This window comes from Bos mutus, chromosome 1 (genome assembly GCF_027580195.1).
Source record: "Bos mutus isolate GX-2022 chromosome 1, NWIPB_WYAK_1.1, whole genome shotgun sequence".
Lineage (NCBI taxonomy): Eukaryota > Metazoa > Chordata > Mammalia > Artiodactyla > Bovidae > Bos > Bos mutus.
Window position 1 is genome coordinate 57753274 of NC_091617.1, and position 26293 is coordinate 57779566.

The window sequence follows — 26293 nt, forward strand, 5'->3', positions numbered from 1 at the left end:
ACGGGGGAAAAGTGAGGCATATAATATCACAGACAAAAAATTCAAGCAAATAGTACAAAAGAGAAAGAATCAAAACAAACCTTATACCTGGAGGTATAAGGAGGCTACGGCAGCCAAGGCCATATCCTCTGTCGTGGATTAAAGAGATAATACTGGAAGCAGAGGGGCAGAAACCCTTCTAAGACCGAGGGGGCAGATTTCTAGTAAAATCACTTGAGCAATTATGGGACAAGAAACAGATTAGTATAAAAACAAAAGCTGATGTAGTGACACATTACAGTTTATATGGATACTCTCTGTGTGAAAAGAAATGTGCTTAAGGTTTTATACTAACAAAAAACTGACTTGACATTTTCAAATTCATTTCAAAGCAGTGGATTGAATTGCCTCTTCTATACTGTTCTTAAAAAAAACACAATGACTGTTGACATCTGGAGTACACCTACTTTTCTTGCATAGAGTTGGACAGAGACATGCATTTAAAACTCTCTTCCTTGTGGCCTTACCTGTAGCCAGCTCCGGATAACTCTCCTAAGCAATATTTGTGAATAAAATTGATCAGCCTGGGCCATCTTCTTAGCCAGGCTTTCCTGACTCCACTGGAACCAGGTCAGCAGGCATTTCCTCTGTAGGGTCAAAGAGTGATGCTCTTTGGCCACCTGGACAATGTTTTAAATGAGAAAAGGAAATTATCTCTTATATCCTAAATCATTTAAGGAAATACACATCACCTTGGCAAGTGATGCTGTAAACCCCACGTAGGCAGTTATACTCTCTTAAGGATGTTAATTTATGTCCTAAAAACTTTGACTGTGTTATATGGGGATTTTAGATTCACAGAATGCATAGCCGTTCAATGCTGACTCTCTGAAGACCACAATGACAGGCTGGTTATTAAGGAAATGGAATAAACAACCTCCAAAACCATTAGGTCACTTGCATTGAGTTTTGAAGTGGGTGGCTGGCAACACTCTGTTTTGATCTCCAGGAGCTTGGGCAGCAACTGCATAACAAACCTCTCTTTATTATGTACTTAATCACTGTCTAATTGAAGAAGTGCCAATACTTTCAATTTGTTTTGTAGAACGAGCTGTCACCAGCATTGAAATTTAGACATTATCAGTAAACCACAGAATCATTTGATAGAAAAATAACATGATGTAAAATTTAATGTCTTACCAACTTAAAAGGCTCAGAGTATCATTCTATCAAAATAAACATACAACTCTGACTTTATAGATTTTAAAAAGTAACTGCTCCATTCTTGAAATGGAAAAAGCCTTTCTCTCTTAGTCCTCTCCAGAAAAATGGGCATGTTTTCTAAGCCTCGTCTCACCACTGAGCAATGTGAATGTGACTGACCTGAATGAGTCCCTTGGCAGTCACACATACTGGCCAGTGACACACACTCCCAGGTCTCTGTGGCACCTGGGAGCCAAAAGGCAAGAGGAGCCAGAAACACACTGCCTCCTACCCACCCTTAGAGGAAAACACAAGAGAACCAGGGAGAAAAAGATAGTCAGAAGATGCCTTTAAAATTCTAAAAGTGGTTATTGGAACAAATGGAATATGGTACATGTGAGTTGTAGGGAAAATGCTAAATAACTCTTCTGAAAACAACACAAAAATGCAGTATAAAGAAGCCAGTAACTGTTTAACTAGACCCTCTTTCATTCTTAATTTTTTCTATCCTTTCCTGGAAGTCAGCTCTGATGGGTGAAGCAGCAACTGCTTCCTCTTACTGTTCTCCAGCACTGGTACTTTTTTTTCTTTTTTTTTTTTTTAACTTTCAGCTGGTGGTTGGTATCTACGTATCCCTCTGATTCCCACCCAGCACAGAAGACATGCCTGAACTGGGCAGGATTTTTGGAGGAAGGGGTTGCTGAGTTCCCTCCTAGCTTTGTGACCAATGTGCTGTGTGACCTTAAGCAAGCGAGTTTTCCTTTCTGAGGTTCAGTTTCTTTACAAGTTGAAAGAGATGGGAGAGGATTACTAGTATTCTAACATTCTATTATCCTATGTGGTAGGCTGAACAGTGGCTCTCAGGATGGCCACAGGCTAATCCCTGGAACCTGCAGATATGTTACCTTACAAGGTAAAAGGGATTTTGCAGATGTGATTAAGTGAAGGATCTTAAGATGGAGAGATGGTCCTGGGTTATGTGGTAGAGCTCTAAATGTAATCACAAGAGTTCTTGTAAGAGGAAGGCAGGAGGAACATGATGAGATGTGACATCAAAGTAAGGGATCAAGAGAGAACCGAGGAAGTGGCTATGGGCAATGAAATGCAGGCAGCCAGTAGAAGCTGAAAACAGCCAGGAGACAAGATTCTCTCCCGGAACCTCCAGGAGGAACTTGTCCCTACTGACACTTTGACTTCAGCCCAGGAAGTCTGATTTTGGACTTATGACTTAAACAGAAATTTAAGATAATAAAATTTGTGTTTTAAGACACTGTTAGTGGTAATTTGTTAAAACAGTATAGGTAACACACTTGTTGTTCAATACAGACTAGAGAGGTGGTTCTCAAAATGTGCTGCTAAGACTACTTGGATCAGAATCTCCTGGGCTACTTTTTTTTTTCTTTTAAAAAATGTTTTTGGCCATGGCACGTAGGATCATAGTTCCTTGACTAGGGATTGAACCCGTGTCCCTTGCACTGGAAGGTGGTGACCACTGGGTCACCAGGGAAGGTCCTGGACTACTTTTAAAAAATGCAGATCCCCTGACACGCCACCCCCACCGCCCTGGCCAACAACCCAGAGCTACTGAGAACACCTGGGGGTGGAAACAGGAACATGCATTTTTACAAGCTTTCCAGATGGTTTTATGAATAGGAAAGTTTGGAAATGCTGGATTCATATCTGTGTTTTCCTGGTTTTATTTTAATTAGGTTTTTCTATATTTAAAGCCTATGCTGTCATTTTGAACTCAAACTCTGGTTTCTTTTTACATTCTTATAAATAAATTTTTAAAAACTTAATTTGGGGGTCTTCCTTAGTGGTCCAGTGGCTGACTTCAAACTCCCAATGCAAGAGGCATGGGTTCCATCCCTGGTCAGGGAACTAGATTCCGCATGCCTCAACTAAAGATCCTGCCACAACAAGGACCTGCACGGGCAGCGAAGACCCCTCGCAGTACTGCAGCTACAACCTGGTGCAGCCAAATAAATATTTTAAAAATTTGGTTATTCACCCATAGATTGTTTTCTTTGTATATTTTATACCTTTGATTTTATTCAGTCAAAAACAGGGCCCCAAAAAGAAGAGCTGATAAGAATATAAGAGTTATTATACTCCCTGTCTGCTTTTTGTGTCTTTCAGTTCAGTTGCTCAGTCGTGTCTGACTCTGCAACCCCATGAATCACAGCACGCCAGGCCTCCCTGTCCATCACCAACTCCCGGAGTTCACTGAGACTCACGTCCATCGAGTCAGTGATGCCATCCAGCCATCTCATCCTCTGTCGTCCCCTTCTCCTCCTGCCCCCAATCCCTCCCAGCATCAGAGTCCCTTCCAATGAGTCAACTCTTCACATGAGGTGGCCAGATAAAACTAGGAGCACACAAATGGATAGCAAACTATTTGATATGACTGATCTTTGTGGTAGTATATTACAAGAAGCAAACTTCCATTCAAATTTCATTTCCACACTTGTTTACTAAGTAGATTAAGGATCGGCCCTCCCATATCATTATCGGGAAAATAATGTGGCTCAGCTGGAAAGAATCCGCCTGCAACGTGGGAGACCTGGGTTCGATCCCCAAGTTGGGAAAATCCTCTGGAGAAGGGAAAGGCTACCTGCTCCAGTATTCTGGCCTGGAGAATTTCATGGACTGTATAGCCCATGGGGTCGTAAAGAGTCAGACATGACTGAGCGACTTTTCACTTTGGGGCACTGATGGGGCAAAGCCTCCAATAGGAGGGCTCTTCGTGCCCTCAGGCCTGACCACCATAAATTGGCCTCCTTAGCTGGTTTGGGATACTCAGTAGTTCCAGAACACTAAGAGGCAGAGGACAAAAAATCACGGACATAGAAAAACAGTATGGAGGGCATTTAGAAAAGATAAAAAGGAAAGAAAGTGTGAAAATAGAAGAGAACAAAGAGAATGAAGGGTGAACAGATTGGCTAGGGGAGGAAAGAGAGTAACCTGAGTCACATTCACAGAGGTATAACCTTCAAGGATTCTTATGATGTAGAGCATTATTGTTCATCTTTAATCCTAGTTTTCACAACCAACATATTAGCCTTACTTTTCAGTATTCACTTGGCCAAATGTATAAACAACAGTGCTCATAACTAGTATGTATTACTGACCTTATTATGAAATAGAATTCTACAGATAACATTTTATCTATTTTGAGCTTTTGATTATTTAGTTAAATGCTCTGTTCTGTGCACTGGATAAATTTGAATTTCAGTGGTATTTGATTTATGGTAGAATGAATTACTGTTCCTGATAATAGGACTAAACACCACAGCTTGCTTGTGATTTCATCCTGTCTCCCAATGGAGTAGATAGCGCCCCTTTCTCCCCTCAGTGACCCTGAGTTTGGCCCTATGACTTCCCGTGGCCAGTGGAATGTTAGTGGACATGATACAAGCCCAGGTTTCATAGGCATTTACGTAATTGGGTTTGGCTTTTGTACCTAAGACATTTGCCAGGTGAAAGCTTCCCCTGAAAAACAGGTGAGGCTAGTAAGAGAGGCTGTGGAGAGACCTGAACTCAACCTAAACTTTCTCACAAACATGTGAGTAGGAAATGAATACTTGGATTGTAAGCCACAGAATTTTAGGGTTGTATGTTAGGCAGCTTTATTGCAGTAGAAATCTGATTAGTATACCTTATGGTAATGATTTTTCCTTTATTACATAGCTAGCTATACACTGCTGTTTTAGCTACACACACTGCTAAAATTGAGAGAGGCCTCTATCTATCCTGCTTTGGAGGTCTCTAATAAAAAATGAACTCTAGTTTTTTCTAATCTATTCAGTTACAGAAGTCTTTACCTACCTTGGAAGACCAAATTCAAACTGTTATCTGAAACAAATAAATATCCACACTCAATTCATTTATCTTTCTGACTTTTAAATCTCCAGACAACCTCCAAGGCCTAATTGGGTATTTATTTGAAAGTCCCACCTGTTGATTTAGGTGGGGGGGAGGTGGGTAAGAGTGTGACACTATACCTGGAGGTTTTGCATGCTTTGCATTTTTAGCCTCTTCCAAGGCTCCAGACCTTTCTTTCTTAGCAATACCCTTTCATAGTGTTCTTTGGCTATTGCTTCCAGCTGCTGGTTCCTCTTAATTCTCTTCTGCTTCTCTAGTTCTTTCTGGAAGAAAATAAAAAAGTAAAAATGCCATGGAGGAACCAAAATGGTGAGACAGGAGGCTACTAAACTTCCTTCCTCCCTTGGATGCATTGAATGTATAGCTACACATGGAGCAGTTCCCTCTGAAAGAAATCCAGAAACTAGCTGTGTGACTTTTCCACATCAAGCAAATGAGAAAATACCCACACTGATACATCAAAAATACTGACAGGAAAGACTGAGACACAGTCTCACCATAAACTCCATCCCTGGCTCAGTGCCATATAATTGGGAGAGATGGCACTGAACCATCCCAATCCATAGGGATTCCTTAGTGTCTCCACGAGGAATGAAGGGTTTGGACTGTACTTCTAGCATCCCGATTTTAAAGATAACCATTCAAGCAAGGGATGGGCCCCCCCAAATACCTAGCTCTGAAAGCCAATAAGGCTTGTGTCCATGAGACACACAAGACTATAGCAAACAAAGAAACAGGTGTTAATGGATGTGAGGTACTCACTGTGGCTATGTTCCTACGATCAGTTCTGAGAAATCAGGCAAAAAAGTCCATCACCCAGTCTTTGCCTGAAAGGAATGTGACTGCATATTTTACAAGCTGCTGCTTGAGGGTTCAGATTCTAATTTAGCTTGCATCTAGGAGCTGGCTGAGATCCTTCCTAAAGGCTGAGAGAGCCTTTAGGGACTTCCTCTGCTTTCTCCCTCTGGCTCATTCCAAAGGTAAAACCAGATTGCTAGCATTTCTCTGAAGGGAGCTAATATACATGTTGGCTTATACACGTTTTAGACGCTAACTTCAGTGATTATCACCTGAGAGGGATGGGCCTCTGGGCTTTGATAGCCAATGGAACTTAGAATCACAAGTCCCATAGGACTATGGCAAACAAGCAGGTTTTAAATAGGCACAGAAGGACTCCAGCCCCATTGCCTTGGCCACCCAGCCCCAGAGCTATACACCTGGGCTCAGTGAAAGGGAGCAGGAAAAACACACATCTCCTAGTTTCTCCCTGGAAGGGGCTTAACTATATACATTATATATATACACTATATATGTATACTTTACTACATATATATATACACACACACACACACACTCTCAGCACAGGTGCTGCTTGAGGGTACAGCTTCTAATCAGTGTGCATCAAGGTACTGACTGAGATCCTTTCTTTGGGGACACTGATAGGTCTGGACACATACTCAAACAGGTGGAGCTACTGAAGACAAAGACAGTGGCTGTGACAATCACAAAGGTTTGAGAGACAACAAGGAATCTGGGCCAGGCTGGCTGATGAGTTCATCTTCTTGAGACCACTCTGTCAAGACTAGGAGAGGTGACTGTTTAATGTACAGAAACCAACACTGAGAGTTAAGAAATATAAAGAAAAAGAGAACTATGTTCCAAACAAAAGAGCAAGATAAACTTCCAGAAACCAATCTTAATGAAATGGAGAAAGTGATTTACCCAATAGTGAAGTCACTCAGTCGTGTCCAACTCTTTGCAACCCCATAGACTGTTGCCTACCAGGCTCCTCCATCCATGGGATTTTCCAGGCAAGAATACTGGAGTGGGTTGCCATTTCCTTCTCTAGGAGATCTTCCCAACCCAGGGATTGAACCCAGGTCTCCTGCATTGTAGGCAGACGCTTTACCGTCTGAACCATCAGGGAAGTGCAACTTACCCAATAGTGTTTTCAAAATAATGGTGATAAGGATGCTAACTGATGTCAGGAGAGCAATGCACAAAATGAGAATTTCAACAGAGAGAGAAAATATAAAAAAGTACCAAACATAAATCACAGCTGAAGAATACAATAATCAAACTGAAAAACTCAACAAAGGGGTTCAACAGCAGACTGGAAAATTGAAGGAAAAAAGATTCAGCCAGCTTACAGACAGAACAGTGGAATACATCCAATCAGAGAAACAAAAAGAAAAAATAATGAGAAAAAGTGAAAATAGCTTAAGGGACTAAGGGGATATCATCAAAGGGAGAATATATATATTACAGGAGTTCCAGAAAGAGAAAAGAGAACAAAGCTTATTCAGAGAAATACTGGCTGAAAACTTCCCTAACCTTGAGAAAGAAACAGATATCCAGGTTCAGGAAGCCCAAAAAGTATCAAATAAGATGAATTTAAAGAGACACACACAAAGACACTTTAAATTGTCAAAAATTAAAGACAAAGAATCTTAAAAACAATAGAGAAAAGTAACCTTTATACAAAGCCATTCCTTATACACTGATAGTACAAAACTATCAGTGGATTTTTCAGCAGAAACCTTGCAGGCCAGAGAAGTGGGATGTTATATTCAAGTCCTGAAAGAAAAAACTGCCAATTAAGAATATTCTACCCAGGAACAGTGTTCTCTAATCAGTAATATGAAAATATATTAAAGTATAAACTTACTAATAAAGGTAAATATATTGTTAAATGCAGAATACTCAATATTGTAATGGTGACTCACTTAAAACTGTAGTACAAGACAAAAGTATTAAAAACAACTAATTTGATACACAATATAAAAAGATATAAATTGTGACAGTAACACAAATAGGGTGGCAGAAGTGTAAAAATACAGTTTTTGTATGCATTCAAAGTCATCAGCTTAAAGACTGTTATGACTACAAAATGTTTTATATAAGCCTTATGGTAACCACAAAGCATAAACTTACAGTAAATATACAAAATATAAATCATAGCACAATACATATAATCAAAAGAACTCAAGAGAGGAAGAAAGGAAAACAGAAATTACAAAACAGCTAGAAAGTAATTAAAATGGCAAAATAGCAAGCCAACACCTATTAATAATTACTTTAAATGTACATAGATTAAATCCTTATTCAAAAAACACAGATTAGTTGAATGGATAAAAAGATAAGACCTGACTATATGTTTTCAATGAGAGGCTCATTCCAGCTTTAAGGACACACATAGACTGAAAGTGATGGGATGGAAAAGATATTCTATGCAAACAGGTAGTTTGGATTGTAAGGAGAGCAGGGGTAGCTATATTTATACCACACAATATAGACATTAAGCCTATAAACTACAAGAGACATTAGATCACGATAAAGAAGTCAATCAAGAGGATGTAACAATTTAAATGACTTATGCACTCAACATTGGAGCACCTAAATATATATAAAGCAAATATTAACATTTTGAAGTGAGAAATAGGCAAAAATACAATAATAGTAGTGGATTTTGAGAAGCCACTTCCAACAATGGACAGATCATCCAAACACAAAATCAACAAGGACATACTGGACTTAAATAACAAGTTAGATCAGATGGAATTAATAGACATACACAGAACATTTTATCCACTAGCAGCAGAATACATATTTTGTTAAGTGTACATGGGACATTCTTCAGGATGGATCATATGTTAGGCCATAAAACAAGTCTTAATAAATTTTAAAAGACTGAAGTCATATCAAGCATATTTTCCAACTTCAAAGTTATAAAATTAGAAATCAATATAAGAGGAAAACTGGAAAATTCACAAATATGTGGAGATTAAACAACATGATTCTGAGCAACCAAGGGTCATAAAAGAAATCAAAAGGAAAATTAAATAATAAAGAATCTGATAAAATGAAAATGGAAATACAACACTGACCTGAACTTATGGGATGCAGCAAAAGCAGTTCTGCTACATAAGTTTAAAGTCTTACGTTAAGAAAAAAGATCTCAAATAAACAACCTGACTATACACCTCAAGGAACCAGAAGAACAAGCTAAGCCCAAACTTAGCAGTAGGAAGGAAATAAAGATTAAAACAGAAATAAATGAAATAGAGACTAGAAAGATGATTTAAAAGATCACAGATGCTAAGAACTGTTTTTAAACAAAGAAAACCCCCCAAACCATTAGCTAGACTAAGGGAAAAAAAGACAAAGTCAGAAATAAAAGACCTACTATGACTGAATCATGAAGAATCAGAAAACTGAACAGACTAATTACTGGTAAAGAGACTGAATCAGTAATCAAAATCTTGGATTTGACACCAAAAGCAAAGGCAACAAAAGCCAAAATAAATAAGCAGGACTACATTAAACTAAAAAGCTCTGTACAGGAAGGGAAACCAACAACACAATGAAAATACAACCTATGGAATGGGGGAAAATATTTGCAACCACATACCCAGTAAAGGGTTAATATCCAAAATATACAAGGAACTCATATAACTCAAAAGCAAAAAAACATAACAGAAAACTCATTTGAAAAAATGGGTAAAGGACCCGAACAGACTATTTTCCAAAGAAGACACATACAAGTGGCCAACAGGTATGTGAAAAAGTGCTCAATATCACTAATCATCAGGGGTATACAAATCAAAACCACAATAAACTATCACTTCACACTTGTTAGGATGGCAATTAACAAAAAGACAAGGGACAACAAATGCTAATGAGGATGTGGAAAAAGGGAACCATTGTACACTGTGGAGGAATGTAAACTGGTACAGCCACTAAGGAAAACAGTATGGAGGTTCCTCAATAAATTACAAATGAACTACCATATTACCCACCAATCTTACTTCTGAGTATATATCCAATAGGAAATAAAATCACTATCTCAAAGATATATGTGCCAGTTCAGTTCAGTTCAGTCGCTCAGTCGTGTCCGACTCTTTGCAACCAACCCCATGAACTGCAGCACGCCAGGCCTCCCTGTCCATCACCAACTCCTGGAGTCCACCCAAACCCATGTCCATCGAGTTGATGATGCCATCCAACCATCTCATCCTGTCATCCCCTTCTCCTCCTGCCCTCAATCTTTCCCAGCATCAGGGTCTTTTCCGATGAGTCAGCTCTTCACATCAGGTGGCCAAAGTATTGGAGTTTCAGCTACAACATCAGTCCTTCCAATAAACACCCATGACTGATCTCCTTTAGGATGGACTGGTTGGATCCCGCAGTCCAAGGGACTCTCAAGCGTCTTCTCCAACACTACAGTTCAAAAGCATCAATTCTTCAGTGCTCAGCTTTCTTTAAAGTCCAACTCTCACATCCATACATGACCACTGGAAAAACCATAGCCTTGACTAGATGGACCTATGTTGGCAAAGTAATGTTTCTCCTTTTTAATATGCTGTCTAGGTTGGTCATAACTTTCCTTCCAAGGAGTAAGCGTCTTTTAATTTCATGGCTGCAGTCACCATCTGCAGTGATTTTGGAGCCCCCAAAAATAAAGTCAGCCATTGTTTCCAAATCTATCTGCCATGAAGTGATGGGACCAGATGCCACGATCTTAGTTTTCTGAATGTTGAGCTTTAAGCCAACTTTTTCACTCTCCTCTTTCACTTTCATCAAGAGGCTCTTTAGTTCTTCTTCACTTTCTGCCATAAGGGTGGTGTCATCTGCATATCTGAGGTTATTCATATTTCTCCCAGCAATTTTGATTCCAGCTTGTGCTTCCTCCAGCCCAGCATTTCTCATGATGTACTCTGCACATAAGTTAAATAAGCAGGGTGACAGCATACAGCTTTGACGTACTCCTTTTCCTATTTGGAACCAGTCTGTTCTTCCATGTCCAGTTCTAACTGTTGCTTCCTGACCTGCATACAGGTTTCTCAAGAGGCAGGTCAGGTGGTCTGGTATTCCCATCTCTTTCAGAATTTTCCACAGCTTATTATGATCCACACAGTTAAGGGCTTTGGCATAGTCAATAAAGCAGAAATAGATGTTTTTCGGGAACTCTCTTGCTTTTTCAATGATCCAGCGGATGTTGGCAACTTGATCTCTGCTTCCTCTGCCTTTTCTAAAACCAGCTTGAACATATGGAAGTTCATGGTTCACGTATTGCTGAAGCCTGGCTTGGAGAATTTTAAGCATTACTTTACTAGCGTGTGAGATGAGTGCAATTGTGCGGTAGTTTGAGCATTCTTTGGCATTGCCTTTCTTTGGGATTGGAATGAAAACTGACCTTTTCCAGTCCTGTTGCCACTGCTGAGTTTTCCAAATTTGCTGGCATAGTGAGTGCAGCACTTTCACAGCATCATCTTTCAGGATTTGAAATAGCTCAACTGGAATTCCATCACCTCCACTAGCTTTGTTCGTAGTGATGCTTCCTATGGCCCACTTGACTTCACATTCCAGGATGTCTGGCTCTAGGTCAGTGATCACACCATCGTGATTATCTGGGTTGTGAAGATCTTTTCTGTATAGTTCTTCTGTGTATTCTTGCCACCTCTTCTTAATATCTTTTGCTTGTGTTAGTTCCCTACCATTTCTGTCCTTTATTGAGCCCATCTTTGCATGAAATGTTCCCTTGGTATCTCTAATTTTCTTGAAGAGATCTCTAGTCTTTCTCACTCTATTGTTTTCCTCTATTTCTTTGCATTGATCGCTGAGGACGGCTTTCTTATCTCTCCTTGCTATTCTTTGGAACTCTGCATTCAAATGGGTATATCTTTCCTTTTCTCCTTTGCTTTTCGCTTCCCGTCTTTTCACAGCTATTTGTAAGGCCTCCTCAGACAGCCATTTTGCTTTTTTGCATTTCTTTTTCTTGGGGATGGTCTAGATTCCTGTCTCCTGTACAATGTCACAAACTTCCATCCATAGTTCATCAGGCACTCTATCAGATCTAGTCCCTTAAATCTATTCCTCACTTCCACTGATATATGTGTACTCCTATATTTATTGAAGCATTATTCACAATAGCCAAGGAATGGAAACAAAGTAGGTATCCATTGACATATGAATGGATAAAAAATTTTACTATTGATTCTCATAATGGACTATTACTCAGCCTTAAAAAAGAAGGAAATACTATCATTATTGACAATATGGATAAATCCTGAGGGCATTATGCCCAGTAAAATAAGCAAGACTGAGACAAACACTGAGTGGTATCACTTATGTGTGGAATCTTAAAAAAAAAAAGAAAAACAAGTTGAACTTACAGAAAGAGAGAGAGAAATGCCAGTGCCTTCTGAGGTGGGAGAAATAGGCAAGGCCCAGAAAAAGGGTACAAATTTTCAGTTACAAGATGAATAAGGTCTGAGAACCTAATGTGTAACAAGGTAACTATAGTTGACAATATTCTCAAAATTTTGAAATTTACTAAGGGAGAAGAATGTAAGTTTTCTTACACACACATGCACAATAAATATGTAAAGTGATGGACATATTAATTAACCCAGTGGGAATCCCATATTGTATGTACATTTTAAGTATCTTACAATTTTGTCAATTACACCTCAATAAAACTGAACAAAAAGTAAAGATGCAATGACCTGAAAACTCATGAATTTCAACAAATCACTAATTACTTTAATTTGAATATGTAACCACTAAATAGCATGTTAATCATGATAACAGAACTCAGGAGCATTAAAAAAAAAAAAAAAGCCACTCTGCCAAGAAGGGGAGAAAAAGTTCCTCATGAGTCCTACAGGAATCAGAGCTATGCATATCCTTTGAATTATTTCGGATTGTTCACAGAAATGATTTACATCTCACCAAGTTACTAGAAAGTAAAATATTCATTCAGTTAGGAGAGAAATCAGTATTTTCCCCTTATTATTATGGAAAACAGCAATATAGCCCCTTCATTTAGATCATGGGGTAGAAATTTATATATGAATAACTTCAAAGATACTCCATTAAAAATACAGTGGCTGCTGTTATGAAAGACATAGGAGTAAAAGCAAAGACTTCACACTGTCTTCACAGTAGTTGTCAGTTTCGGTAGTAAAAATTTAAAAAAAAATCGTAATTTAAGCTTCTTTTGTCTTCATTTCCTACAATTTCACTTCAAGAAAACAGTTGTAGTGAATTGGCTGATTCTGACAAACTATTTAATAGTCTTAAGTTTTCTCTGAGGGGGAAAAAAAGAGAAGGCCCTGGAACATTTCTAATATGGGAGGGATATTTGCTCTGATCTTCCAAGCCAAACTTCCTGTATCTGTACACATTCCTCACTGAAAAGGAAATGTCCATATTCTCTAAAGGATTAAACCAAAATTACCTTTGTAATCTTTATTACAGACATTTTATATGTTGAATTGAATGGACAGAAACAAAAATTATTTATAAGAATCTTCTTATGACTAACAAGGGCTTCCCTTATAGCTCAGCTGGTAAAGAATCTGCCTGCAATGCAGGAGACTTGGGTTTGATTCCTGGGTTGGGAAGATCCTCTGGAGAAGGAAATGGCAACCCACTCCAGTATTCTTGCCTGGAGAATCCCATGGACAGAGGAGCCTGTTGGGCTACAGTCCATGGGGTCACAAGAATCAAACATGACTTAGTGACTAAAGCACCACTGAGACCAACAAGAGAGAGCCAAGAGTTAAGTGGGGAGGAAAACAGAAGGCGGCCATTTTCACATTCACTGAAATGTCCAAGGCAGCAGTTGCAAATTGCAGACAGGTATCTAAAATAGACAGTAAGCCTCTGGAGAAGCCCTTGGGCTTGGCCAATCCTATGCACATGCACACCTAGGTTATCTTCAATTATAATACAACCCTATGGCTGGTGTTGTAGGCTCTTAAGCAAAGCCATTTTCAGATGGTTTGTGGGGGGAAATGGCCTGTTTAACTAATTTATTAACAGTTTTATTGGAGTATTGTTGATTTACCATGCTGTGTTAGTTTCAGGTGTACAGCAAAGTGAATCAGTGATACATATATTCACTCTTTTTAAGCTTCTCTTCCATACAGGCCATTACAGAGTATTGAGTAAAGTTCTCTGGGCTACACAGCAGGTCCTTATTAGTTACCTATTTTATATCATAGTAGTGTGTATATGTCAACCCCAATCTCCTAGCTTATCTCTTTCCCCAAACTCCTAATCTATTTGTCACACTCACCTTTCCTCTTTGGTGAATATCTGTAACTCTATTTCTATTTTGTAGATAAGTCCATCTGTACCCTTTTCTTAGAGTCCACATATAAGCGATATCATATGACATTTATCCTTCTGTCTAACTTACTTTACTCAATATGACAAACTCTAGGTCCATCTATGTTGCTATAAATGGCATTATTTTCTTTTTTTAACGACTGAGTTATATTCCCCATGATATATGTGCCACATCTTGTTTATCTAGTTCTCTGTTGATGGACATTTCAGTTGCTTCCATGTCCTGATTATTGTAAATAGTGCTACAATGAACACTGGGCTGTATGTATCTTTTCCAACTAGGATTTTCAACTTTTCTGGATAAATGCCCAGGAGTGGGATTGCTGGATCATACAGTAGCTCTATTTTTGGTTTTGTTTTTTTTTTAAGGAACTTCCACACTGTTCTCCATAGTGACTGCACCAATTTACATTCCCACCAACATTGTAGGAGGGTTCCCTTTTCTCCACACTGTCTCCAGCATTTATTGTTTGTAGATTTTTTAAAAATTCTACTTTTCCATGGAAAAGTAGAAAAACGTTTAATAAACCAGAGATCTTCTTGAGACAAAACTCTGTTTTCATATGTAGCAATTTAGATGTGTATTTCCTGCCTTGATTAAGGATTCCTCAATACAGTTGATTGTATTTTACTATTATTACTATATTTTCCATTTACTTGTATATAAAATGTCCATAATGCCTGCATCTAAGATTTACTGGGAGGATAACATGAAATCAAAGTGTCTGCCTTGAGATGACACTTATATTGGGGGTGATCTATGCACCTAAAGTTTTACAGAGCATACTTCATTCAGGCTAAAAAGGGACACAAAATCAGGGTTTCTTTCTGATTTAAATTACTCAACAAACAACATGAAACAAATGACTCATTTGAATATATATATATGGGAAAATCCCCTGGAGGAGGGCATGGCAACCCACTCTAATATTCTTGCCTGGAGAATCCTATGGACAGAGGAGCCTGGTGGTTTATAGTCCACAGGATTGCAAAGAGTCAGGCACAATTGTGCGCATGCTCGCATACACACACACACAAATGAAAAGTGAGTGTTAGTTGCTCAGTCATTTCCAACTCTCTGTGAAGCCATGGACTGTACCCTACCAGGGTCCTCTGTCCATGGAATTCTCCAGGCATGAATACTGGAGTGGGTTGCCATTCCCTTCTCCAGAGGATCTTCTTGACCCAGGGATCAAACCTGGGTTTCCCACATAAGCAAGCAGATTCATTACTGTCTGAACCACCAAGGAAGCACGTGTGTGTGTGTGTGTGTGTGTGTGTGTGTATTTCCACCACTACTGCTTTGAAAGAAAGACAAGGAATTACAGCAAGATTAAGAAGAATAACAGAGTGCCTGATGAACTTTTGACACCATTCTCACACCTTGCCTTCTATCCTTTATAAGTCACCCTTTCATTGCACTCTGGAATGTATTCCCACTTAGGCACTCCTGTAATTTATGGTCTTTGCTCTCTTGTATCATGATTTTTTCTCTCACTACTAGACCATTCCTATAAATATGCAAATATGTGCTGGTACTGCCCATCTTTTAACAAAATAACACAAAAAAGACCAATCACCAACAGAAAAAAAAAGTTCTTCTTTGACCCCATGTGACCCCTACTGTATGCATGGTCTCTATTGCCTCACCACCTATTCTCTCCTCAACTTCCTGAAATGGGGCTCCCTTCCCAGCAGTCCACTAAAAGCATTCTTGTCTATGTCATGAACAGTCTCCATGTTGCCAAATAAAAGTTTGTCTGTTGTCTTTTTCACTGCAGCCAGCAGCATTTAGCCCAGTTAATCACCATCATTTCCTTCTAGAAATACTTTTTTTCTCTCAGCTTTTCAATAAGCAATTCTCTCGTTACTCTTTCTACCTCACTAGCTCATCCTCTGAGTAGTTATTCATATACTCTCAGACATGGTCCTGGATTTTTGCATTTCTTCTCTCTCCACATAATATCCCAAGTTGATTTCATTCACATCCAGAGCATTAAAACACTGACATGTTTTTGATGGCCAGATTCCTGACTATCATCTTGATATCCAAGCTTACACATTCAGCTGCCTATATAGTGTTTTCATTTCGATGTCTAATAGGTGTCTCACGTCTAACCTGCCCCTTGTGGACCTTGGGGCTCCCTGGTGGCTCAGACGGTAAAGAATTTGCCTGCATTGCAGGAGACCTGGGTTGGATCCCTGGGTCAGGAATATCTCTGGAGAAGGGAATGGCAACCCACTCTGGTATTCCACCCTGGAGAATTCCAAGGACAGAGGAGCCTGGCGTGCTACAGTCCATGGGGTCACAAAGAGTTGGACACGACTGAGCGATGAACACTTTTGGATCTTCCTGAGGCCACCTTAGAACAAGACCCAGTTTCTCCCGCAGTCAGGCTCTCCGATCAGGAAGCTTCCATAAGCCTCTTATCCTTCTCCATCAGAGGGCAAAGAGAATGAAAACCACAATCACAGAAAACTAACCATCTGATCACATGGACCACAGCCTTGTCTAACTCAATGAAACTATGAGTCATGCTGTTTAGGGCCACCCAAGACGGATAGGTCATGGTGGAGAGTTCTGACAAAACGTGGTCCCCTGGAGAAGGGAATGGCAAACAACTTCAGTATTCTTGCCGTGAGAACCCCATGAACAGTATGAAAAGGCAAAAGATAGGACACTGAAAGATGAACTCCCCAGGTTGGTAGGTGCCCAATATGCTACTAGAGATCAGTGGAGAAATAACCTCAGAAAGAATGAAGAGAAAACAACAAAAACAAAAACAAAGCAAAAACAACACCCAGTTGTGGATGTGACTGATAATGGAATTAAAGTCTGATGCTGTAAAGAGCAATATTGCATAGGAACCTGAAATGTTAGGTCCATGAATCAAGGCAAATTAAAAGTGGTCAAACAGGAGATGGCAAGAGTGAACATAGACATTTTAGGAATCTGTGAACTAAAATGGACTGGAATGGGTGAATTTAACTCAGATGACCACTATATCTACTACTGTGGGCAAGAATCCCTTAGAAGAAATGGAGTAGCTATCATAGTCAACAAAAGAGTCTCAAAAGCAGTACTTGGATGCAATCTCAAAAACGACAGAATGCTCTCTCTTCATTTCGAAGGCAAACAGTTCAACATCACAGTAATCCAAGTCTATGACCCAACCAGTAATGCTGAAGAAGCTGAACGGTTCTGTGAAGACCTACAAGACCTTCTAGAACTAACATCCAAAAAAGATGTCCTTTTCATTATAGAGGACTGGAATGCACAAATAGGAAGTCAAGAAATACCTGGAATAATGGGCAAATTTGGCCTTGGAGTACAGAATGAAGCAGGGCAAAGGCTAACAGAGTTTTGCCAAGAGAACGCACTGGTCATAGCAAACACCCTCTTCCAACAACACAAGAGAAGACTCTACACATGGATATCACCAGATGATCAACACTGAAATCAGATGGATTATATTCTTTGCAGCCAAAGATGAAGAAGCTCTACACAGTCAGCAAAAACAAGACTGGGAGCTGACTGTGGCTCAGATCATGAACTCCTTATTGCCAAATTCAGACTTAAATTGAAGAAAGCAGGGAAAACCAGTACACCATTCAGAAAGGCAACGGAGAAAAGGAAAGATATACCCATTTGGATGCAGAGTTCCAAAGAATAGCAAGGAGAGATAAGAAAGCCTTCCTCAGCGATCAATGCAAAGAAAGAGAAAAAAACAGAATGGGAAATAATAGAATGGGAAAGACTAGACATCTCTTCAAGAAAATTACAAACACCAAGGGAACATTTCATGCAAAATGGTATAATACAGGACAGAAATGGTATGGACCTAACAGAAGCATAAGATATTAAGAAGAGGTGGCAGGAATACACAGAATATACAAAAAAGATCTTCACGACCCAGATAATCACAATAGTGTGATGACTCACCTAGAGCTAGACATCCTGGAATGCTGGAAAACTCAGCAGTGGCTATAGGACTGGAAAAGGTCAGTTTTCATTCCAATCCCAAAGAAAGGCAATGCCAAAGAATGCTCAAACTACCACACAATTGCACTCATCTCACAAGCTAGTAACATAATGCTCAAAATTCTTTAAGCCAGGCTTCAACAGTACATGAACCATGAACTTCCAGATGTTCATGCTGGATTTAGAAAAGGCAGAGGAACCAGAGATCAAATTGCCAACATCTGCTGGATCATCAAAAAGCAAGAGAGTTCCAGGAAAACATCTACTTCTACTTTATTGACTATGCCAAAGCCTTTGACTGTGTGGATCACAACAAACTATGGAAAATTCTGAAAGAGATGGGAATACCAGACCACCTGACCTGCCTCCTGAGAAATCTGTATGCAGGTCAGGAAGCAACAGTTAGAACTGGACATGGAACAACAGACTGGTTCCAAATTGGGAAATGAGTTCATCAAGGCTGTATATTGTCATCCTGCTTATTTAACTGATATGAAGAATACATCATGAGAAATGATGGGCTGGATGAAGCACAAGCTGGAATCAAGGTTGCCGGGAGAAATATCAATAACCTCAGATATGCAGATAACACCACACTTATGGCATAAAGTGAAGAAGAACTAAAGAGCCTCTTGATGAAAGAGCTGAGTGAAAAAGTTGGCTTAAACCTCAACATTCAGAAAACTAAGATCATGGCATCTGGTCCCATCACTTCATAGCAAATAGATGGGGAAACAATGGAAACAGTGGCTGACTTTATGTTTTTGGGCTCCAAATTCACTGCAAATGGTGACTGCAGCCATGAAATTACAAGACACTTGCTCCTTGGAAGAAAAGTTATGACCACCCTAGACAGCAAATTAAAAGCAGAGACATTACTTTGCCAACAAAGGTCCATCTAGTCAAAGCTCTGGTTTTTCCAGTAGTCATGTATGGATATGAGAGGTAAACTACAAAGAAAGCTGTGTGCCGAAGAATTGATGCTTTTGAACTGTGGTGCTGGAGAAGACTCTTGAGAGTCCCTTGGACAGCAAGGAACTCCACCAGATATTCACAGAGAAGATCAAGGCAGAGTTTAGATAAAGTCCCCATCATGGGTCTAGCTGGGGCAGAGGAACAGCAACCTCTGGAAAATCTGCCTAGACTCTTCTTCTGGCCTTCATCTGCAAGTAGCACCACCTGAAGGCATTAGGGTGAGGCTGCTGCCACTGGGGGAGGGGAACTCTGCCCAGAGTAACCTCCTTATCTCATTTAAGAGAAAAAGGAACCTTACAGAGGGAAGTACTCTAAGATCAGACTGAGACAGTGGAGACTGAAAGAAGGGAACACAGGGCAGGGAAAATCTCTGCCCCTACAGTAAGAGCCAAAATTCATGATATATGTGCCACATCTTGTTTATCTAGTTCTCTGTTGATGGACATTTCAGTTGCTTCCATGTCCTGATTATTGTAAATAGTGCTACAATGAACACTGGGCTGTATGTATCTTTTCCAACTAGGATTTTCAACTTTTCTGGATAAATGCCCAGGAGTGGGATTGCTGGATCATACAGTAGCTCTATTTTTGGTTTTGTTTTTTTTTTAAGGAACTTCCACACTGTTCTCCATAGTGACTGCACCAATTTACATTCCCACCAACATTGTAGGAGGGTTCCCTTTTCTCCACACTGTCTCCAGCATTTATTGTTTGTAGATTTTTTAAAAATTCTACTTTTCCATGGAAAAGTAGAAAAACGTTTAATAAACCAGAGATCTTCTTGAGACAAAACTCTGTTTTCATATGTAGCAATTTAGATGTGTATTTCCTGCCTTGATTAAGGATTCCTCAATACAGTTGATTGTATTTTACTATTATTACTATATTTTCCATTTACTTGTATATAAAATGTCCATAATGCCTGCATCTAAGATTTACTGGGAGGATAACATGAAATCAAAGTGTCTGCCTTGAGATGACACTTATATTGGGGGTGATCTATGCACCTAAAGTTTTACAGAGCATACTTCATTCAGGCTAAAAAGGGACAAAAATCAGGGTTTCTTTCTGATTTAAATTACTCAACAAACAACATGAAACAAATGACTCATTTGAATATATATATATGGGAAAATCCCCTGGAGGAGGGCATGGCAACCCACTCTAATATTCTTGCCTGGAGAATCCTATGGACAGAGGAGCCTGGTGGTTTATAGTCCACAGGATTGCAAAGAGTCAGGCACAATTGTCGCGATGCTGCATACACACACACACAAATGAAAAGTGAGTGTTAGTTGCTCAGTCATTTCCAACTCTCTGTGAAGCCATGGACTGTACCCTACCAGGGTCCTCTGTCCATGGAATTCTCCAGGCATGAATACTGGAGTGGGTTGCCATTCCCTTCTCCAGAGGATCTTCTTGACCCAGGGATCAAACCTGGGTTTCCCACATAAGCAAGCAGATTCATTACTGTCTGAACCACCAAGGAAGCACGTGTGTGTGTGTGTGTGTGTGTATTTCCACCACTACTGCTTTGAAAGAAAGACAAGGAATTACAGCAAGATTAAGAAGAATAACAGAGTGCCTGATGAACTTTTGACACCATTCTCACACCTTGCCTTCTATCCTTTATAAGTCACCCTTTCATTGCACTCTGGAATGTATTCCCACTTAGGCACTCCTGTAATTTATGGTCTTTGCTCTCTTGTATCATGATTTTTTCTCTCACTACTAGACCATTCCTATAAATATGCAAATATGTGCTGGTACTGCCCATCTTTTAACAAAATAACACAAAAAAGACCAATCACCAACAGAAAAAAAAAGTTCTTCTTTGACCCCATGTGACCCCTACTGTATGCATGGTCTCTATTGCCTCACCACCTATTCTCTCCTCAACTTCCTGAAATGGGGCTCCCTTCCCAGCAGTCCACTAAAAGCATTCTTGTCTATGTCATGAACAGTCTCCATGTTGCCAAATAAAAGTTTGTCTGTTGTCTTTTTCACTGCAGCCAGCAGCATTTAGCCCAGTTAATCACCATCATTTCCTTCTAGAAATACTTTTTTTCTCTCAGCTTTTCAATAAGCAATTCTCTCGTTACTCTTTCTACCTCACTAGCTCATCCTCTGAGTAGTTATTCATATACTCTCAGACATGGTCCTGGATTTTTGCATTTCTTCTCTCTCCACATAATATCCCAAGTTGATTTCATTCACATCCAGAGCATTAAAACACTGACATGTTTTTGATGGCCAGATTCCTGACTATCATCTTGATATCCAAGCTTACACATTCAGCTGCCTATATAGTGTTTTCATTTCGATGTCTAATAGGTGTCTCACGTCTAACCTGCCCCTTGTGGACCTTGGGGCTCCCTGGTGGCTCAGGCGGTAAAGAATTTGCCTGCATTGCAGGAGACCTGGGTTGGATCCTGGGTCAGGAATATCTCTGGAGAAGGGAATGGCAACCCACTCTGGTATTCCACCCTGGAGAATTCCAAGGACAGAGGAGCCTGGCGTGCTACAGTCCATGGGGTCACAAAGAGTTGGACACGACTGAGCGATGAACACTTTTGGATCTTCCTGAGGCCACCTTAGAACAAGACCCAGTTTCTCCCGCAGTCAGGCTCTCCGATCAGGAAGCTTCCATAAGCCTCTTATCCTTCTCCATCAGAGGGCAAAGAGAATGAAAACCACAATCACAGAAAACTAACCATCTGATCACATGGACCACAGCCTTGTCTAACTCAATGAAACTATGAGTCATGCTGTTTAGGGCCACCCAAGACGGATAGGTCATGGTGGAGAGTTCTGACAAAACGTGGTCCCCTGGAGAAGGGAATGGCAAACAACTTCAGTATTCTTGCCGTGAGAACCCCATGAACAGTATGAAAAGGCAAAAAGATAGGACACTGAAAGATGAACTCCCCAGGTTGGTAGGTGCCCAATATGCTACTAGAGATCAGTGGAGAAATAACCTCAGAAAGAATGAAGAGAAAACAACAAAAACAAAAACAAAGCAAAAACAACACCCAGTTGTGGATGTGACTGATAATGGAATTAAAGTCTGATGCTGTAAAGAGCAATATTGCATAGGAACCTGAAATGTTAGGTCCATGAATCAAGGCAAATTAAAAGTGGTCAAACAGGAGATGGCAAGAGTGAACATAGACATTTTAGGAATCTGTGAACTAAAATGGACTGGAATGGGTGAATTTAACTCAGATGACCACTATATCTACTACTGTGGGCAAGAATCCCTTAGAAGAAATGGAGTAGCTATCATAGTCAACAAAAGAGTCTCAAAAGCAGTACTTGGATGCAATCTCAAAACGACAGAATGCTCTCTCTTCATTTCGAAGGCAAACAGTTCAACATCACAGTAATCCAAGTCTATGACCCAACCAGTAATGCTGAAGAAGCTGAACGGTTCTGTGAAGACCTACAAGACCTTCTAGAACTAACATCCAAAAAAGATGTCCTTTTCATTATAGAGGACTGGAATGCACAAATAGGGAAGTCAAGAAATACCTGGAATAATGGGCAAATTTGGCCTTGGAGTACAGAATGAAGCAGGGCAAAGGCTAACAGAGTTTTGCCAAGAGAACGCACTGGTCATAGCAAACACCCTCTTCCAACAACACAAGAGAAGACTCTACACATGGATATCACCAGATGATCAACACTGAAATCAGATGGATTATATTCTTTGCAGCCAAAGATGAAGAAGCTCTACACAGTCAGCAAAAACAAGACTGGGAGCTGACTGTGGCTCAGATCATGAACTCCTTATTGCCAAATTCAGACTTAAATTGAAGAAAGCAGGGAAAACCAGTACACCATTCAGAAAGGCAACGGAGAAAAGGAAAGATATACCCATTTGGATGCAGAGTTCCAAAGAATAGCAAGGAGAGATAAGAAAGCCTTCCTCAGCGATCAATGCAAAGAAAGAGAGGAAAAAAACAGAATGGGAAATAATAGAATGGGAAAGACTAGACATCTCTTCAAGAAAATTACAAACACCAAGGGAACATTTCATGCAAAATGGTATAATACAGGACAGAAATGGTATGGACCTAACAGAAGCATAAGATATTAAGAAGAGGTGGCAGGAATACACAGAATATACAAAAAAGATCTTCACGACCCAGATAATCACAATAGTGTGATGACTCACCTAGAGCTAGACATCCTGGAATGCTGGAAAACTCAGCAGTGGCTATAGGACTGGAAAAGGTCAGTTTTCATTCCAATCCCAAAGAAAGGCAATGCCAAAGAATGCTCAAACTACCACACAATTGCACTCATCTCACAAGCTAGTAACATAATGCTCAAAATTCTTTAAGCCAGGCTTCAACAGTACATGAACCATGAACTTCCAGATGTTCATGCTGGATTTAGAAAAGGCAGAGGAACCAGAGATCAAATTGCCAACATCTGCTGGATCATCAAAAAAGCAAGAGAGTTCCAGGAAAACATCTACTTCTACTTTATTGACTATGCCAAAGCCTTTGACTGTGTGGATCACAACAAACTATGGAAAATTCTGAAAGAGATGGGAATACCAGACCACCTGACCTGCCTCCTGAGAAATCTGTATGCAGGTCAGGAAGCAACAGTTAGAACTGGACATGGAACAACAGACTGGTTCCAAATTGGGAAATGAGTTCATCAAGGCTGTATATTGTCATCCTGCTTATTTAACTGATATGAAGAATACATCATGAGAAATGATGGGCTGGATGAAGCACAAGCTGGAATCAAGGTTGCCGGGAGAAATATCAATAACCTCAGATATGCAGATAACACCACACTTATGGCATAAAGTGAAGAAGAACTAAAGAGCCTCTTGATGAAAGAGCTGAGTGAAAAAGTTGGCTTAAACCTCAACATTCAGAAAACTAAGATCATGGCATCTGGTCCCATCACTTCATAGCAAATAGATGGGGAAACAATGGAAACAGTGGCTGACTTTATGTTTTTGGGCTCCAAATTCACTGCAAATGGTGACTGCAGCCATGAAATTACAAGACACTTGCTCCTTGGAAGAAAAGTTATGACCACCCTAGACAGCAAATTAAAAAGCAGAGACATTACTTTGCCAACAAAGGTCCATCTAGTCAAAGCTCTGGTTTTTCCAGTAGTCATGTATGGATATGAGAGGTAAACTACAAAGAAAGCTGTGTGCCGAAGAATTGATGCTTTTGAACTGTGGTGCTGGAGAAGACTCTTGAGAGTCCCTTGGACAGCAAGGAACTCCACCAGATATTCACAGAGAAGATCAAGGCAGAGTTTAGATAAAGTCCCCATCATGGGTCTAGCTGGGGCAGAGGAACAGCAACCTCTGGAAAATCTGCCTAGACTCTTCTTCTGGCCTTCATCTGCAAGTAGCACCACCTGAAGGCATTAGGGTGAGGCTGCTGCCACTGGGGGAGGGGAACTCTGCCCAGAGTAACCTCCTTATCTCATTTAAGAGAAAAAGGAACCTTACAGAGGGAAGTACTCTAAGATCAGACTGAGACAGTGGAGACTGAAAGAAGGGAACACAGGGGCAGGGAAAATCTCTGCCCCTACAGTAAGAGCCAAAATTCTTCTGAATGGCCAATACTGTGCACTCCAAAGAGTGAGACTTAATCAGAACATTAGAGAATGCTCCACTCATCCCCACCACACCAGCGTGCTAGCAAACCTAGTAATAACAGTGGAGTACAGCTGGAGGACTGCAAGAGACAGATTTTCCTCAGGGAACCACACAAAGGGAAGACCGAAAGCCAAAAGAGGGGACAAAAAAACAGTCACTAGAGAAAACTGAAGTCTTGATGCTCATAGCAACAACAAACTTCAAACGTAGCCCGACTCCTGGCTAGATTAACACAAATCTCCACACTAAAGGAAATGGCAACCCACTCCAGTATTCTTGCCTGGAGAATCCCATGGACAGAGGAGCCTGGCGGGCTATAGTCCATGGGGTCGCAAAGAGTTGGACACGACTGAGCGAGTTCACTTGGCATCACTTCCACACTAAAGGCCCATTTACCTCAGTTTCCATTGCCCTGTACATGTCTGGCTTTCAACAACAACAAAAAATAAAGACATATTAAAAAATAAGAAATTAACACAGTCTGAAAAGATAAAGCCATCATCAGAACAAAATCCACATATGAGAAAGATGTTGGAACTATCAGAGAGGGAATTTTAAATAACTTATGACAAGTTCTAGGGGTAGGACTAGTATCCTTATAAGAAGAGACACCAGAGAACTTACATACGGTCACTCTCCCCTTCTGTGTACATGCACCAAGGAAAGGACATGGGACGATACCCCGAGAAGGTGACCTACCGCCAGGAAGAGAGCTCTCACCAGAAACCAACCATGCCAGCACCCTGATCTTCAACATCCAGCCTCCTTGAGTGTGAGAAAATTAATTTCTGTCATGTAAGCCACCTGCCCTCTGGTGTTTTGTCATGGCAGTCCGACCACCCCTAGGTTTACTGAATGCCTTCTTCACTATCATGATTTCCACACAGCATTGCTTCTGATCACAGAACTCACTTGACAGCAAAAGAAATGGAGTGATGGACCCATACACATGGAATGCACTGGTCTTACCACCACCCTGAAGCAGCTTGCTCACCAGCATGGCGGAATGACCTTTGGAAGACCCAGCTGCAGCACCAGTTAGGTAGCAGTACCTTGCACGTCTAGGGCAAGGTTCTCCAGAAGGCTGTCTGTGCTCTGAATCAGCATCCAGTATATGGTACTGTTTCTCCAGGAAGCTAGGGGAGGAAGTGGGAGTGGCACCTCTCACTAGCAACATTTCTGGTTTCCTTTTCTCACACATTTACGTTCTGTTGGCCTAGAGGTCTTGGTTCCAAATGGGGGAATGCTTCCATAAGGAGATACACAGTGATTCCACTGCACTGAGAACAGTGCCTCCTAGTCTTTGTGGGTTCCTTAGGCCTCTCAATCAAAAGGTAAATTAGAAAGTGCTTGCTGGGGTGACTGACCCTGGTCACTAGGGGCAATCGGTACTACTCCTCAATGGAGGTGAAGATGAGTATGACTGGAATACAGGAGAACCCTTAGGGTATCTCTTAGTATTATCATGCCCTGTGATAAGGTGAAAGGAA

At 40.4% G+C, this 26293-nt stretch overlaps 1 protein-coding gene across 2 annotated transcripts in view; it reads right to left on the reverse strand.

The window, feature by feature from the left end:
• The window catches only part of CCDC191 (coiled-coil domain containing 191), a 103954-nt gene that overhangs the window by 13998 nt on the left and 63663 nt on the right, over positions 1–26293 (reverse strand). The window contains exons 14-15 of one of the 2 annotated variants that reach the window (XM_014481650.2): positions 5187–5330; positions 507–659 (exon numbers count right to left, since the gene is read on the reverse strand). In XM_014481650.2, the coding sequence (XP_014337136.2) occupies positions 507–659; positions 5187–5330 (297 nt within the window). The remainder of the gene's footprint in view (positions 1–506; positions 660–5186; positions 5331–26293) is intronic. The other variant, XM_070369553.1, reaches the window with a different exon arrangement.